At 40.7% G+C, this 17,650-nt stretch overlaps 1 protein-coding gene across 1 annotated transcript; it reads right to left on the bottom strand.

Moving 5' to 3' along the window:
• Window positions 1–2,419: 2,419 nt before the first annotated feature.
• CD24 (CD24 molecule) lies at window positions 2,420–7,167 on the bottom strand. The gene is made up of 2 exons (XM_039569260.1): window positions 7,020–7,167; window positions 2,420–4,466 (listed from the first exon to the last, which is right to left on the bottom strand). The coding sequence occupies exons 1-2, from the start codon at window positions 7,092–7,094 to the stop codon at window positions 4,281–4,283; spliced, it is 261 nt and encodes an 86-aa protein (XP_039425194.1). The 5' UTR covers window positions 7,095–7,167; the 3' UTR covers window positions 2,420–4,280.
• Between the last annotated feature and the right edge of the window lie 10,483 nt (window positions 7,168–17,650).

Raw genomic sequence — 17,650 nt, 5'->3', positions numbered from 1 at the left:
GACAGCTCCTGTTTCAAAGTTATCTTTAATGCAAAAACAAGAAACATTCCCAATTGTATCCATTACAATCAAGATGCTGGATGATAAAGTCTGCTACCTAAATCATTTCAGTCGTGTATGGGAAATCAACTCCCTATAAGCCTGAATGCACACAAAATGCAAATCACTCTGAACTGCCTCTAATACAAGCACATTCACATACATCCTCACTTTCAGATACAAGGTGTCATTGTGAGCTCACTGCAGAGCCTGGTGTAACCCGAGTGCAGGGAAAGGCTGACTTGGAAAGATGCACGACAAAGAGGCCCAGCCCCGCAAGTGTTTGTTCCCATGAGCCCTTCCAGCGGCCAACAGGCTGCATAAGAACGACTCTTGGGAGAAATTACTCCATATTAAGCAATGTACTAATACCATTAGAGAGCATGCCGCTGTCTCCAGCTAGCTTGAGAGTATTTGCATTGTACGGGCAAACCCTAATTTGATGGATTAGGCTAAGAGTTGGGAATGGCTTGTCAAAATAACCCTGAGTTCATTTATTGAGACATTAACAATGTCCCATCCCCACGTGGACAAAGGGGGACTACCCTCAGTACGACACAGCATCGCATGTACACTGTTCTTGTGTGGAGAAAGGCTCAGGGGACAGGGCTGCGTCTTGCTGGAAACAAGGAAGCCACTAGCAGTGGTGTTGGATCTGGCCCAAAATACTTCACCTTGTAGAGATTTTTGTTGAATGGAAGTTGTTCATTCAACGTCCCCGTGGATTTCTAAACTAGCTGAAAACTGCAATTTGGAAAAATTTAAAGGCTATTCAGAGTATGATGCTGTGAAGGAAGGAATAGTAAGCTGCACACAAACTCTAAGTGCTCATTTTAGGTATTTTCATTCAAATAATAACACTATACTTTATTCAGGACATATGTGGCTAGCATATGTTTACAAAGAAAGCAGTGCCATGCATCAGACAGAGCAGTATTTTTTCAGAGTCTTTGCAATATACATATCCTTCAGCTGGACAGATCTGTGAAAGTCAGAGGCATAGGTAAGAGCTGGCTGTAGTTATTGTAGGTGTCATTTAAAAAAATTAAATAGTTGTGAAGTGCATAGGCTCCATTCTCCTCCCTCCCCGCCCACCTTCCCCGCTTTGTTAAATACATCCATCACATCCTCATTCCCTGGCTGGATTTCTTCATCACTGATTCCATTGTCCTGTGATGGAATGGAACAGAACAAAGGTTACCATATCATTTTTCTAAATCACTCATCTGGTCCAGTGAAAACTCTAAAACTCAAGAGAATTTAAATAGCTTAGACGCTATTAAAGAGCAATCTGGCTCTATTTCTCAAATTTAAAAAGTTTTTAAAAAGCATGGCACCAATTAAGCCAAGCATCCCATTTTGTTTGATGATTTCACAAAAACTTCAGACACTTCTTTTGGCATATCACAGAATTAAGGCCCATTGTTGCAGCCTTTCTCCTTGTCTGCCTGACTTTGGAGAGAGGTTATTTTTAGTTTTATGTTTTTAAGAAAAGGTACACAGCCAGGTTGGTTGGTTAACTTCCTGCTTTCTCCTGGAGCATTTGGAGAAAAGCTAAACAAAGGAACAATGTGCTTTGATACTCCCTGCACGTTCCAAAATTTAGTTAAACAGCGAGCTTTGATAAACTTATCCTGCTCCTTGGGTTTGTTCAGCCTACTGGAAAAGTAAAGGAAAAGAAGCAAAAGCCTGCCACGTCGCATTCCCTCCCGAGCCTGGGGAGGCCTCTCCAGGGGCCTCATTCCCACTGACAAATGCAGACCCATGTGCAGCATGCCTAAGTGCTTAGGCACTTTAAAATGTGTTTCTCCACATCTAGGGAGTGAAGATAATCACACAGAATATCCTTGGGCATTTAAGGGGTATTAGAAAGGAACATACCTGAAAAACAACACAGACACAGATTTGGAATGCCATGAACTGCAACTATTTGTTACTGAATGCTCATCTAGTTAATTTTGGCTTTTCAGAAAAATTTTGCATAAATTCCTACCTCTTCCAGCGTCTGTCCTTCATCAAGCATGGCTCAATTTGTATTATTGGGATATGCCTATTGTGTTAGTGTACTCTGTGGGAGTCAGAAACTTTTAAGCAGTTAATTCACATTGCTTGATAACCAGAAGCTGAGAAAGAGCTTTAGCCATCATAAGGAAAGTTGCTCACTGCCAGCAAAAGAAATAAAGGAAAACTCTGTCTAAGCACTGTTTGTCTAACATGAAAATATAGTCATACTTTGAAAGGGAAGAGGCTGTAATAAGTATGGAAAACTTACTACAGCTACTAGAGATGCTAATCAAATCTCACTCCCTGGTTTCAAAGTGAAATCCAGACTCCCAGTGGCAGAAAACCTTCCAGAGAAATAAAACTAATTACACTTCAGCATTTCTAGACCTTGAGGTTTTTAATCACATATACCATCTTGGTTAACAGTTCATTCACTTAACGCAGGCAAGGTACAAGTTTTTGTAGAAGTGTCTGGAAGTGCATCTAGAATGCATTGCCTGTCCACTGTTTTATTTACAGGTTTTTCCAATGAAAATCAGTACCTAATAAATCAAAGCATTATTACACAAACACAAAATACAATCATTAACATTTTACTGGATACAAATGATAAGCATAAGGAAATGTCCATGTACACTCACTGACATGAATTTGTGTTAGCTTGCTACTAATATATGATACTGTGAATTGGTGGGAATGTAACTGAAAGACAGATGTGTATTAAAAAAAAATTAAGAGAGCCACTCATGTTTGACATGATCTTATACTGAGATAAATATCTACAGACAGTGGTATGGTCATGTACACTCACATGTGATCATATCAACATAGTTAATTTTTTTCTGACAAGGTATCATCATCAAGGTAGTTGAACTTCCTCAACAAAGCTTGTTTTGATCAAGTACCAGATACTATTTTCTAAAGTGTTGGATGATACAGAAACAATCTGTGCAAGTGTAGCAATTTTAATTCAGAAAAAAAAATTTAAAAAGTAGTATTTACAAATGTAACTTTTAAATTCAGTGATTAAATTAAGACTCCAGTCTTCATATTCCAAACACCTGTTCATTTAATTTCTTTTTCTTTGGCGGTTTGCTCTCCTCTCCCCATTCCTTCTCCCCACCACAAATATTAGCCCAGGTTTAAAGTAGACTATCACAATTAAAACTCTTCAAAAACCAGTAAGTTATTCACCTTGTGCCAAAAAAAAAAAAAAAAAAGCACTATAACTTTACTCATAAGATTTCATAAATCCTTCATAATTAAGGAAAGTTCCAGGAGCAAAAAAACTTACACAACTTGTAGAGCTTGGGAGGAGAAATAAAGGAAAGAGGAGACATACATCCATTGACTTTTTTGTTTGTTCGTTTTTTTCTGAATTTCATTTACAAAAAGCTCCTGGTACTTTTTCTAATGTTTCCACACCTCCTTTCTCTGGCACATATGGTTTAATATACAAACAATTTAAATAAAATGTCAAATTCAAACTCCCACCATAAATAATTCCACTCTTATGAAAACTGGTGGGGTTTTAGCTATTTCAAAACTAGCCCTGCCTGGCTAACCAGTTAGTTAGGAATCAGGGGTTAAATAAGAGGATGCTTACAAAAATTTGTTATTCTATTTTAGCCTTGTAACAATTTCATACAAATGAAATCTAGAAGAAACCCTTCTTACTGATGTTTGTTTTTCATGCACCCTAATATCCATAAGTTATAACCATATAGGCTGTGCAAGAAACAGAATCATTTGAGCTTTTCTGTGTTTTCTAGGGGTTCTCTGAGCCTGTTGACTTTTTGGAACCTAAACAAAAAATAAAACTCTTCAAGTCCTTATTCTAAATGGTAGATAAACTCTTTAGCCTTTTTTCTTCATGGAGTGTTATCATCCATCCTTATTATAAGATACTGTATTTCTTCTCAGCTTTAAATTTGGTTTGTCAGTACTGTCTCTTTTTGCTTCCATCTTGTTTTCCAGATTCCAACTCATTTGGTGAAAAATCTCATAATTTTACCTCCTTGCTGAAGCTGGTCTTTTCACACTGGTCAGCTTTGAAAGTCAGAATACTGAGTGCTTCTCTAGGTCAGACTGGTACTAATTTGAGTATGGAGTGGAACCAAGCTGGTTTGATGTGGAGTTTGGATTCATTTCTTCTCATGCTGGGTTGGAGATCTAGCCATCTCAGGTGGTTCAGGAAACGGGGTGGGGAGTAGTAGCCATTTCCATGCCAGAGTCTCTTAACAGCAAAGATACAGAAGCGAAACTGAGAGAATGAAAAAAAGACTTGTGGTTGAGTGAAGAGAATTTCCATGTCCGTGAGTGGTGGTATTGTTCACTGAATTTGTGACAGCTGACAGAGAAGTGGAACTTGCTGAAGAATTGTTTGAAGGTGTTGGACTTGTTCCATTGGGACCACAGTAGATCTAAAATGTGGAGAGGAGGGGAAGTAACAAAAAGGGTTATATTGTCTTTTTTTAAAAATCAGAAATAGAGTCGTAGCAATGAACACCGTGTAGCCCCACTCAGTCACAGTACTCAGATGATATATACAAATGCTCACGCCTTTCATTGTGCAGTTAAGGACAAAGACATTTTGAATTGCATGCATGGGACTTGTTAAAGAACTAAATCTAGTATTTTTCTAAATCTTTTTACATAGCTATTACTTTACGGAAATCCTTCCCTAAATTAGAAGATAAATAGGTTTCAAAAAACCTCACCAAAAAAAAAAAAAGTGCAAATATAGAGCTATGTAAAGACAAATCTTAGGATAAGAAAGACTTTCAAACAACTGCATGAATTGCAGTCTGCCTTTTTAGACTAAGCCACAAACAAAAAATGAGGAAACGATGGTCAAGAATCTATTGATACTGTTTCTGGGGCTGGTTTGTGGCTTCTTTTGAAGCAATGGTGGGGCTTTATGTGAGTGGGTTTAATATTTCAGCCTCTCTTATCTTGCTGTGGTAGCACTGAGCTGCAGAAGTTAGAACAATGAAACCATACTGATTAAATCACAACCTATCAGCATTCTAGAACACACAAAAAAAAGGGCAGTGAAAAGACCATATATTAGCAAATTTTAAAAATGCTGATAGAAAGCAAAATAAAAAAAATACCCTTTTCCCCTCATAACTCTTCATTATAGGGCCAGAATAAAAACTGTGCAACTTCAATATCAAATGATTTTCTACACATGCACAAAAAAACTTTCAAAGATAACCTAAAGTATTTTTATTCCCATGAAAAAAAGCACGTGAAACACAAGGATAAAAAACAAGAGCAAGAATCCCATTATCTCCTCCCCAGAAATGAGCATAATACAGAAAGATTGGCTTCAGCATGGCAGCAAACTTGTGTTCTACCAGAGCATTCTGGTAAGCTCTTAAGAGTTAATTCAAGTAAAAACATTTTTTTTTTAAGAGGTTAGTTAGTTTAATAAGTAATTCTGTCTACAGAAGGTGTTCTTATTTTCTCACATTTCTAGTGCTGCTGAGAAAATAGATCAGCAGAAAAAAAAAATCCCTCAATACTGAAGCTATGAAGTCAATGTTAAATTTATTAGAAAACTGCATAAGCACTTTCTTTCAGTATTTTTTACTAAAAAAAAAGCATACAATAGAAAAACGTAAGGATGGTGTAAAGCTTCTGGTAGTTAGCATTTTTGGCAACTGGCACCATGCTGGAAGCAATTTAGCACTGCAGGATAAAAATCGCTGTGCTGAAGTTTCTGTTGAAACCGGTCTGAAAGTGATCAATAACGAATTGCTGAGTTAATAACCTACAAGGCAAGTCCCAACCTGCCCTAGAATTTTTTTCAGTCTTCACACAAAGACTCCACCATCATTGCACTCTTGGTTATGTATTTTTAAAGTTTTCTTGGTTTTAAACAAAAACCCCACTAGTTTCTCTCTTTTTTTTTTTTTTTTTTTGGGGGGGGGGTGGTGGGGGGGTGGAAGAGAATAGGCTTATAGCCAAGTTCCACAACGTCACAGTAGATGGGACCGCAGAGGTTTTCTCAACGTGAATGTGACAAATACCGGTAACCCAAAGGGTCTGATTCTCCTCTCATCACTGCCAAGGGCAAGACTCCACTGAGCACAATGGAGTAGGGATAATGCCCTTCCTTGCAAACAAAGAGGAGAGGAGGAGGGAACACCATCCAGCAATGCCGTTGCTGTTCATTTTTCTGATATTTTGGTATTCACCCTTTTGAAGGGGTGGTCTTTAGGAACGACACACCGATACGGAATCTGGGAGCCCCGCTCGCCTTGGCCACTTAAAGAGAAGCGGATCGCTCCTGCATCCATTACCTTTGTGCCAAGGGCAAGGCTCGGCCAGCGCAGCAGCCAGAGGCTGGCGCCTTTGCTTCCAGCCCCTAAACGTCCCACTCCTGCCGGGAACCGAGCCCAGGACCGGACCCAAAGCCCCGCAGCTTTGGTGGGGGGAGGGTCAGACCCGGCTCCCGCTGCAACACTGGTGCCTTCCCGGCGCTCTCTCGGGTTTGGAGGGATCGTTCTCCCTGTAATCAGCGGGGGAACGAGCGCTCAGCTGCCGCTCATACCACAGTGCCGCGACTTTCCCTCGGGGATCGCAAGGGAAAGAAAGGGCGGTGAACTCTAACTTCATCTTTTTTGTTTTGACCGGGATAATCCACCGCACCGCCGCTGCCGTCCCAGGGCTCCGGGCTCGCCCCGCCGCCCGTCCGCGCCCATCCCCGCCCCGTCCGCAGCGGGGGCTGCCCGGGCTCGTTCCTCTCGCCCGCCGCCGCCGCCCCGGGGCGGAGGACCCGCCCGCCACCCACGGCGGCCCGCGGGGCGCCGCGGCGGGCTCCGGGATGGCGCACACGAGCGGGAGCTCCTCTCGGGAGAAACCCGCCCCTCGCCGCTCCCGAGGCGGCCGCCGCGGCGGGGAGCCACGGGGAGGGTCTCGGCGCGGCCGCTCCCCCGCCTCTCTCGTGGGGCCGCTCCGGGGCTCACCTGCGTGGGAAGGAGGAGGGCAAGGAGCAGGAGCCCCAGGCCGAGCCGCGCCGCCAGCGCCGTCCCCATGCCCATCTGATGCTGTCCCGCCGCGATGCTGGTGCTGCTGCTGCCGCTGTGGCTGCGGGCGAGAGGGATGCGCCGCTCCGCCGCACCCGGCCCTTTTATAGCAGCGAGGGCTCCCGTGACGCCCCGCCGCCGCCTTCCCCCTCCTCCGCCCCACACCTCTGCTCCCGCCCTCCGTGCCCGCCGGGGCCCCGCAAGTCGCTGCCGCACCCTCGTCCCGCGCTGCTGCGGCTCCGCTCCCCCGGCCCGGCTCGGGTCCTGCCGGCCCCTCTCCGACAGACCCGGGAGCTCTGCTTGCCCCCTTTGGTTCTTACAGGCGCTGGCCCCTCTCTAGTGCTGGCGTCGTGCTCTGGTATGGAGGGACTGGCACAGGGCTGTGGCGCTTTGAGCTGCAGTTACTCCAGAGAAACGCTTGTTTACAAAAACACCAGCCTTTTTCCATTAAAAAAAAAAATAAATCATGAGTGAGAGAAGGAAAGATAAGGACGGCTGTAAATATTTCTAAATGGCAGGAGCAGTGGATGAAAAACTGAGGAGTTAAGATCCCATCTTGTTCAGAGCTGCCTCACCATTAGTGCTCAGGCTTCAGACCACAGGCTGCAATTTCAAGCACTCTTTGGATCTAAATATTTTATTATTACCATTATTCTTTAAAAAAACCTGTGTAACAAGTGGAACACAAAGTTCTTCCAGCTGTAACCTCTGTATAGGTTCTACCTTCCGGCACAGTAAATGCTGTACTTATATTGTATCTCTCCCCCTAACTGACTAAAGATTGATTTGGTGAGGCCCTGGCACAATCTTTCAGATGTCTCAGTGTATGGCCAACTGAACAAAAATAGTCTGTGTCCACTTTATAAACTACAAAAAAGACACACCAATGTGCTAATTCTATTGTCACAAAGCAGTTATTTCTATTTAAAAGAAGGGCAAGATTTTCTGTTGGCTCAGACAAATCGACAGGTTTCAAAGTTGGATAGGTCTGTGTTTATCTCAGAACAGTGTGAAGAGATACCCAAGTCCAGCACTACATAACTCATTGGCTATCTTCAGGGGCTGGACTGCTTTCGAAGAGTTTCCAAAGGAATTGCTAGAACTCAGTCCAAAAGCACAGGAAACGTGGAGAGATGCGCTGTTGAACCAGGTGCTGGGACTTGTGTTGGACACGAATATATTGTTCCAAACTAAGTCTTATATTAATTCCTTCAGAATGCCCAACAAAGCTATAGTTATTTTATTTTTCCAGAAATAAAGGCATTTTGTAAGCTGTACCACCCAAGACAGCAATCCTCATTCTATACCAAGATGAGAGAGCTTTCAAGAGCTATGCTAAGTCTGAAGCACTTTTGAAGCAACATTTCCCTCATTCTGATCATAGTCATAGTCCAGTTCTTAACTATAAGAGACATAGTCTATCAATAGAGTAACTATGGGAACAAATTCATCATCTTATGTCTCTGAACATTCACTGGTTGTCTGCTGAAAGCTGGATGCCAGAAGATGGGTTTTCATGATTGTGGAGATACAAGGAGAGAAGAAAGAGAACTGTGGTGGACTTAAAATGACAGAGTGATAAAGCTGAAAACATTTCTATCACTACTTTCCCTTGCAAACAGTTAGTTTTGGCTGTCATAGTTAAATGAATCACAAATGGGAGGGGAGGTCACCTTTTCATTCAGTAGATAAGCCTGACACTACAGAAAAGTGAAATTCCCTGTGAGAGAGGTCACGTGAATCACAGCAGTAAAGTCAGGGCTCACATGATTCTGACACCAGATTCCCTGAAGGAAATGAAAAATGAAGGGAATCCAGTTAGGGCTCTACAATAGCTAAAACAAAGAATATTCTAGTGTAAAGCTGACAGAGATAGTTTCCATTATTATCCCTCCCATCTTTTTTGGGAGAAAAGGAAGTGATACAGCTGTTGCATGATCCTGTAGGGATCATAACTGGCTGTTCCAGGTTGAAGCAGCAGCTGAGACACTTAAATGTCAACACCAGGACAGATGAGAATGAGGAAAGAACAGTCAGATGGCCTTTCCCATTCTCTCTAGCTGTGCAACTTGCCTGAGGTCTTGAACTGCAACCATAAAAAAAAAGGATGATGCACAGTTCTTGTAAGTTGACATACAGCATGATACAACTGAAAATTATTATTATTATTATTATTATTATACAGTGTATTGCACTTCTGGTGTTTTAACAAGTTTCAGTGAAAATGAGGGTATCTTCCGTTTTGCTAAAAATATTGTAAAGTCCATTCCTCTACTTAAAAATAAAGAAAAATGCAGAGGTTTAAAAACACTTGGCAGAAATGGTAAATTACTGGAATTATAAAACTACAGAAAGTTTATGTTCTGAGGCCACAAAGATGCCTTTCTGAAATATTCCTGAAATACTATTACAAATAAGGAAATGTACTGTCAGCAAGGAATAAATGCTAAAAATATTTTAAACCCAAGATTTTCATAGAAACTTTTGTCATTGGAAATTACAATGCCTACACTCCATTAGATTTATACAACCACCTTTCCCCATTCAGGAAAGCTGCAATATTCTTGATTCCTCCTGAGCACATAAATCACCTGCATTCCTAATTCCAAAATCTTTTTTTTTTCAGCTGAAGTCTAGCATGAAGTCTGCAAAAGATATATCTGAGCAAGAGTCCAGAATCCAACATATGGATTCTTCGACAAGGCAAGGAATGCTGTGAGCTGAGAACCGTACAAAGTGAAGTACTGCTACCTGGTGGCCAAAAGGAACTTCAGATATTTTTCTTTCAGAAAAGACAGTACACTCCCTCAATCAACCAACCTCTGATACCAGGCGCTCTTAGAGCTCTCATCATGCTGAGACACAGTGTTAAATATTGTTAAATCCCCACTGTTCTGCTTCCTTTCTCTTTTTCCGTAGGTCAGATTAGTACTCAGCACCTCTCCCAGTTAAATACATAATTTTGATAAGAAAGGTTAGCAAAGAGAAGGGAGAAAATTACTTTGGTCTTTTGAGTTAAATGTAAGTTCATACGTATATTCCACCAGTGAGTCTTAAACTGACTGAACTTCGCAATAAGCATAGCTTTCAGTTCAGTGAGCAGAAGCAAAACTTGTGCTGCTTTGCATAATGTACTGGAAAACAAGATCAGCTAAAACAACTGGCAGAAAAAAACCCAACAGTTGTCTATAAAAGGAGGCAGAGGAGAAGTCTACAAGATATATAAGTAATTTATTCAAATACATTACATTTAAATAAAAGCTTTAGCAAAATAAGCGTAGTCAGAGCAATAAGTGGAATTAATGAGAAATAATTTTGACTTATCCATTAATTTACTCTTACCTTTTAGATGCTGGTCTTGATCCATCTAAAATATTCTAGGAGCATCAATTGCCAATGAGAATCACTGGATCCTGTGCTCCTCAGTCAGCTCTTCACTCTCCTTGGTTGTGCATAGACTAGAACTTACTACTCATATATTAGAACTTGTGGCTCCTCTCAGTGTCTTCACCCATTTCAAGCTCAGGTTACTGCAGCTCTCAGTACTCACCTGAGTCATATTATAAGCTATGTGAACTTGTTGTGTATTTATGTATTAGAACCTGATGTTTTTTCAAAAGACAGATTTGGAGAAATCCATTTTTGCAGTGTTCATCAACTAGCCCACAAATGCTGATCTAAGCTGACATCATCTGGTGATATGTTTCCTTGGTGTCCATTTTTAGATGGTTTTGCCTTGAGAAACTCACGTCAGTATTTCCTAATGTTTCCTAACATTTCATGAGTTAGGTTGGCCCTTCTCTTGCTGCTTGTTTAGTGGAAAGGACCTGTCTTGCAGTGGCTCCAGCCATATAATCAGAATTTGCCAGTTATTTTGAAGCACCTTTCTTATAGTTGCACATTCACTGTCATTGCAGAACAAGACTCAAATACTGATGGGACTGGTTGAGACTGATTTTAGACAACTGGACAAAGCTGTTTGGCATGTGTCTTGAGTAAGAACTTGGAAAATATATTGAGGATTGCATTTCCTCTTCCAGTTGAGGGTTTACATTAAATTTATATAAGTAAAGCTTTTAATGGAAGGCATGATTGCTGGTACTGTAAATCTCCATTTATTGGTAATAAATGTTGATTAGATTCAACCATACATGTCTTCAGACATGGGCCTTGCTGCCATGATGCAGAGCCAGGATTCCAGCAGTGGCACTGTTTCCCTTCTGTGTTGCTCTGAGACAAAGGCATTGGGCTGGTTACTTAGCAGTATTGTTATGGAAGTAAGCAAAGCCATGATTTCCAGACCTGGGATCATAAGCCTGGAAGTTTGAGCAGAAGGGAAATTCAGATTCCAGAAACAGTCTCAAGAAGAAATGTGTAAGGTTTGCTGCTTTAATGCTCATGGATCTTTTGACTCCAAGGGATGGTGTCAGCTTACACAATTAGGTGTGGCTTCAGATGTGCTTGAAAGCACACCTTTCTCCCTAAGTCAAACAAACTCTTGGGTGACATCAATACAAACAAATTAAATGGTAGCAGAGCCTGTTCTTTGGCCTTCAGGCCAACTGGCATGTCTAACCCTGTCCACCCTATTAAACTCTCCCAGTCTCCAGAAAATGGAGGCAAAGTCTAAACTGTCTATTGGCAGGTAGTTGTCCCTGGCCTGGGCCAACCCCTGAATCATGCTCAGGAATTGTTTGGGATCATGCTACTTGGAATAGGACAAAACCAAGACAGAACTTTCCTTCACTCATGAGGCATCATGTCAGATAACAGGTCTACAGACAAGAAGAAGTAAGAAGGATCAAAGGTCATTTATTCCATCTTCTGATTTGAGGGAAGTTTAAACATTATACTCAGAAAAAAATCAGTGAAGGGTATTCCACAGCCCACAGGCCTCCTGTTTGTTTGCCAAACTATCTTTGCAGAATATTTCTCACAACACAAAGTCCTCTTTGCTTCAAGTTTGCGTTGCATTGCAATGATTAATCGCATTGCCTAGTAAAGTGCATGGAAAATAATGATGACCAGACTTGTAACAAAGTGTTTACTGGTTGAAAACATGTCAGACACTTTGCACTGAGAGGAGGAAGGAAGGGTCGCATGACAGCAGCCATCTACATCTCAGTGAGTCTCCCTGGAAACCCTTGATAGATGATTAAAGGAAACAAGTGCTTCTATGATGTAATTAATCTCATTTCAATACAGACATCTGAAACAGATTAATCACTTCCTGGAGATGCTGACATCTCTTCACTGACTACCAAAAGAGTGTAGATGATACGCTCTGACATTTGCCACTATATTTTCCCGTAGCTTGAGGAACAGATTCAGTTCCTTCAACCTTTCTTCACAGGAGTTTTATGCTTTTTTGTCACTTTCCTTTGTACTCTCTCAAATCTGTCTTAATTAGATGGTGTATTCCAAAGTAGCACACTCTACTCAAGATGAGAATTCAGCATTCAACAACTCCATTGATGCAGCTTAGAAAGAATAATTTTTCACAGCTTTTTTGTTTTGTTGGTGGTTTGATGCAGTTTTGAGATTATCTCACTCCAGTTCTTGAGCAACTGTGCAATGTTAGCACTTTCCCCATCTCCCTGAATCTTCCTTCTACGATAAGACTTATTAGTAATTGCAATTATTGCAGCCAAGTTCTCCTTACCATCATCTTGAGTACTAGCTTTGTAAGTCTGTGATTCCTTCCACTGGATTTGATATTCTGCATTACCTCTATTATCTGGGGATAGAAAGTTAGTTATGCTCATACTATACTTCTACTTCACTGTGCTTCTTTCCAAACAAATTTAAAAATATACACTGAAAATCTCTGCATCCTTATTAGTCATTTTAATCATCATCATTAGTTTATGACTGCTGGGATTTCTTCTATCCCTGACACTTTACACGACCTATGTTTTCAGCCCTGCATACGAAGCATTTTTTTCTGATAGCAGTGGAAGTCTATCTTCTTTTGAGCAATGTTGAATATCTGTACCTTGCAATTTGAATATTGTATACTTCTGCTTCCATATTGTTTCCTTGGTTTTGTGGTTTGGTTTTCTGTTGTCATTGTTTATTTGCTGCCTTCTCTTTGCCACTGAACAGGGCTGATTTTTACCCACAGTTATCAAGAAGAAAGTCTATATGAAAAGAGAGCTGTCTTATGGAGTACCCAGGTTCAGAATTCATTCCTAGTCATGACCACTGCATGGCATCCTGAAGGGCTTATTCTTTTGTAAGCTTTTCTGGGTAATTTCTAGTTTGAGTAGAAGACAGGCAAAGACAGCAAAGTAATGAGAATGAACCATGGAGAAATCTGATAAACAGGAAGATCTAAAGTTGGATGTGAAGACACAGTTGTAAGCCAAAATAAGGACAAATAGGATTAAAACATAAGTAGATCAGCTCTTCTTTCCATTTCATTATAGAAAATGGACTAGTCTAGGATTTGAAAAGATGAACAGCTGAAAGGAAACATGTATCATGTATCACTAGGAGTGTTAAGACTTCATGTATCTTTTAAATGGTGAATACTTTATCACAGGGTATCATTATGCAAGGTGCAGAGGAGTGGTCACACAGTGATGAGAACACCCAGAGTTTAAACAGCTAGTGTTGCAAGGACATGCTTCCCTGGGAGATAAATCATCCCAGATCTTCCTACTATGCGATTTACACATCTTTTACACCTCTGGAGCTGGACATTGTGAAAGGGCGGGGTGGCCTTGACACCAAGTAATATTATTCCGACATTCTATCCCTCCTTATTGCACCTTTATTGGTATTATGTCTTTATGTGTGTGTGTGTGTCAAGAGTGCATTGAAACAGATCCATTTTTCTGTTTATAAATGCTAATCATGAAAACTAGGTCCCCTAGTCACAATGGAAGCTGAAGTACTTTTCATAGCCTTTTTTCTACTTTTAAAAGCAAACCTGACACAAAACATTGTTGATTTGGTTTTGTTTGGGGCTTTTTGTTTGCTTATTTTAAGGAAACTTTAATTATACACAGATGGAGGAACAATTGAAATTTCCCCATTGGAAATTAATAATGCTAAACTTGCATGTGTATATCTTGAACTAGTTACTATCAGTTAGAGAACAGAACATTATTTTCTAATAACTAAAGACATTCATCTGAGGAGAATACAGAGGAAACATAGAAGTAAACACATAATTCAAACTACTTAACATTTGCTCATGGACTATGTTGTTTTATGGCTAGTAAATAAGGTTAAAATAATGAATGTTTAATTGATTGCTTTTGCTTTTTATTGCATTTGCCATCCACTGTTAGTGGTAGCTAGATAAATCCTAGAGCAGCAACCAACACCAGCAGGACCTGAACACATTCACCAGAGAATGAATGAAAGTCTCAAAGCCTGTCTTAGGAAACAGCACAATAACTTTTCCTACCAAAAAATTACTGTGTTTTAGACAATTAGCAAACAAGAAAGTGAGGGGGAAACAACCAAACAAATCTCACTGCAAACCTCTCACCAAATGGGGAAATTAAAGAATTAGCAGTGAAACTGCAGAGCTTTTAATGTTGGTGTAGCTGGATTTAATACCAGAGCGTCTGAAGGAAGTTACTCACTGTTTTCCTCCCATTTGCTTAACCACTGATGTAACACCAGTTTTCACTGGCAAGGCAGCACTGTATTTCTGGTTTAGGTGGTTCACCGTGCTCTGACTGATAGAGTGGCCTCCATCACTTCTTCAGTGCTGGTCAGAGCAATCTGCACTGCCCACCTCCAGTTTCTTTCTTATTATGGCTCAATGTGGCCTCCTACTTTAAAAGACAACGGGAAGACAAAAGCCGGATTAGTTGGGTAGTGAAAAGGATGGGGGAAAAAAAAGAGAGAATGCTACATTAACAAGTGGCTATATCTCCATCACTTAAAGAAATACAAAACAATACCTGAAACTCATACACCTTCCCTTACTCCTCTAATTACCCATCTTTAATGTCTAAGATGGATTTTCAAGGAATAAGTAAACTGCAAATAAAGGTGCTTTGTGAAACCTTGCTCACTTCTGGAAAGGGATTCTCTATGCAGGACGCCAATGTGGCTGCAAGAACAAATGGACAGAAGTTCATAATGCAGTTGTTATTGCAAGAGATGAAATGGCAACAGAAAGAGTTGGTAAGTAGAGAGAAACAGCCAAGTTCCAGTGTACTGGGATAGGAGCTGGATACATTAAAGGTATCCTAAAGAGAATAAACATAATGTTTTATAGTAAAAGATGGTACAGTAGATTATATGGGCAAATGCGTGAGAAAGGGAAGTTTAGAGCAGCGTGCCAACTGAAAAGGCAGTACTGGAAGGGCTGGAAAGGAAGCTTGTGCTGCATGAAAGATTATTTTTCAGAGAGGGGCTTTAGAAAAAGAGATGATAGGATTACTTGGTCACAGATGGGAGGCAAGTAACCAGCTAGAGGAATTGTCTCTAGGATTTGGACTAAGAAAAAAGAACATCTAAGCAGCTACAATAGGTGTGACACTGGAAAGTGGTGAATTAGCAGCCAGGAAGCTCATTATTCAAATGAATATGGACAAACTTAAAGGTGATGCCCATGTGGGGACACTCTGTTTGGCCAGGCAGCATAAATATGCATAGAACACTGTCCAGTCACCTCCTCACCTTGAAATAAGCAGTGTAACTTAAAAAGCACATGGTCTCAACAATGCAATGCTGAAGCTAAATCTGCAGAGACAAGTAATCTGGTGAGATGTGCACTGCAGAATGTTAGTCAGAGCTACTCACAGCACTTGAATGGCAGCATGGGGCTCTTTATTTTGAGATGCAATGGGTGTCAGCAGATCCAGCACTGTCACTTGATGGCCTTGCAGGAAAACAAACGTAACAAAAAACCCTAGGCAGTGGGGAGGGAATTCCCAGTTACAGATTCCAACATACAGGTCAAAAGTTACGGAGAATTTTCTCTCTGAGCTACCAAACCTAAAAGACTAATCTCCTTGTGAGTGAACGGCATAGGGAGTATATTGAAACACACAAAATGAAAACCAAACAAGAGAGGAGTTACCCTTCCTAGAGAGGAGATGACTCCACTGAAAGAAAAAAATTAAGCATTTCTATGAGAATAGCTATGGGAAAAAGAACACATCTTGATCAGACTAATTTTAAAAAAATTAGACCACCACAAATATGCCAGAAATGAATGATCACTGTTTCTTACCAAAGCTGAAACTTTTGACTGTATGTTGCTGAGGTGTCATATTAAAAAAAAAAAAAAGAAATTCAAATCACCTGAAAGCAGCTTAAAAAACATCCTGCTCAGAGATAGGTATGACTGATTTGTGCTTGAGCAAAGCCTCTTGTGAGGGAAGTCTGAGCCCATGGCAGCTTCGAGAAGAGCTTTTCGCTGCCATCTAATGGTAAACTGGGAGAAGAGAAAAATTACACTGAGGTCTTCTCCCCCTCGGAACATTTTGGTTATAATTACAATTCCATATAATTAAAGCAGGATTAATCATTCTTAACTTCATTTTCGCATTGTTTTTTTCATTAAAAAATGCACATACTGACCCAGGTTGGGAGTTCCGAAGCACTCACCTATCTGCAGTACAAATCTTGTACAAGGGCTTTCATGGCCCTTCCACTCTGCAGCATGGAGGGAGTCTGACAACAAGAAGACCTGGGAGACATTGAAGTTTCTCTACAGTCCAGGGCTGAATGAATCCTGGGGGGGGAAAAAAAATCCCAAAAAAACCTTGGTAAGCAGCTACTTTCATGACTGAGACAGAATAATAACATGATGTACCTTCCAACTAGTACAACTGGAACAGTTGCCCACATAGCTGGACAAGGAAATTAAGCAAGTGTGACAGAGGTGACGTCTCTTTGGGGTTGTGAAATGATGAGATAAATCAGATTCCTGATGCCTGTTCATGACAACCAACTCACATTTCCTCTGCATCTGATTAATTTCTGCTTCTGCGAGATGCCACTATTTCATCATATTTTAAAATATAAAAGAGGGGCTGACTTCAGGCACACTCTTTACCTTGCCTTTCAAGACAAAGGTGTAATAAGGATGTATAATGCCTGAATAACATAGCAAAGAACTAATACATATATTTTTGTTTACTCAGAGTAAGTTAACTTCACTCTTAGCAATGTTAGATCATTACTTTAATCCTACATGAGACAAATCAAATTCCAAAAGATTTTAAGAGAATGGGGTGTATGGAAAGATAGGCTTGGGGTGGTTTTTGTTGGATTTTAGCTATGGATTTTTTCCTCCTTAGAGAAGGTAGCATTTCTGCTCAGGGAATCCCCACACTGCTCTTGACATTCTTTTCTGTTCTGACTCACTGTATGCCGCTATGAATGCAAGAAAGTTACGCTTACTGACCTTTTTTTCCCCCCTCAGTAAGTATGCATGTATGTATATTTTAAGATACATTGGGGGAAAGCGCTAAAAAGTTAGAGGCTATATTCTCAACTGAAATTGGTCAGAATCTCACATAACTTGGCACTAGAACATTCAAAATACATAAAGACACAAAGGTGTTCAGAGACTTCTTCCCAGTGAACTTTCTAAA

The sequence above is a fragment of the Corvus cornix genome, chromosome 3 (genome assembly GCF_000738735.6).
Source record: "Corvus cornix cornix isolate S_Up_H32 chromosome 3, ASM73873v5, whole genome shotgun sequence".
Lineage (NCBI taxonomy): Eukaryota > Metazoa > Chordata > Aves > Passeriformes > Corvidae > Corvus > Corvus cornix.
Note: the sequence above shows the minus strand (reverse complement) of the source record. Positions and strands in the feature narration are given on the sequence as shown.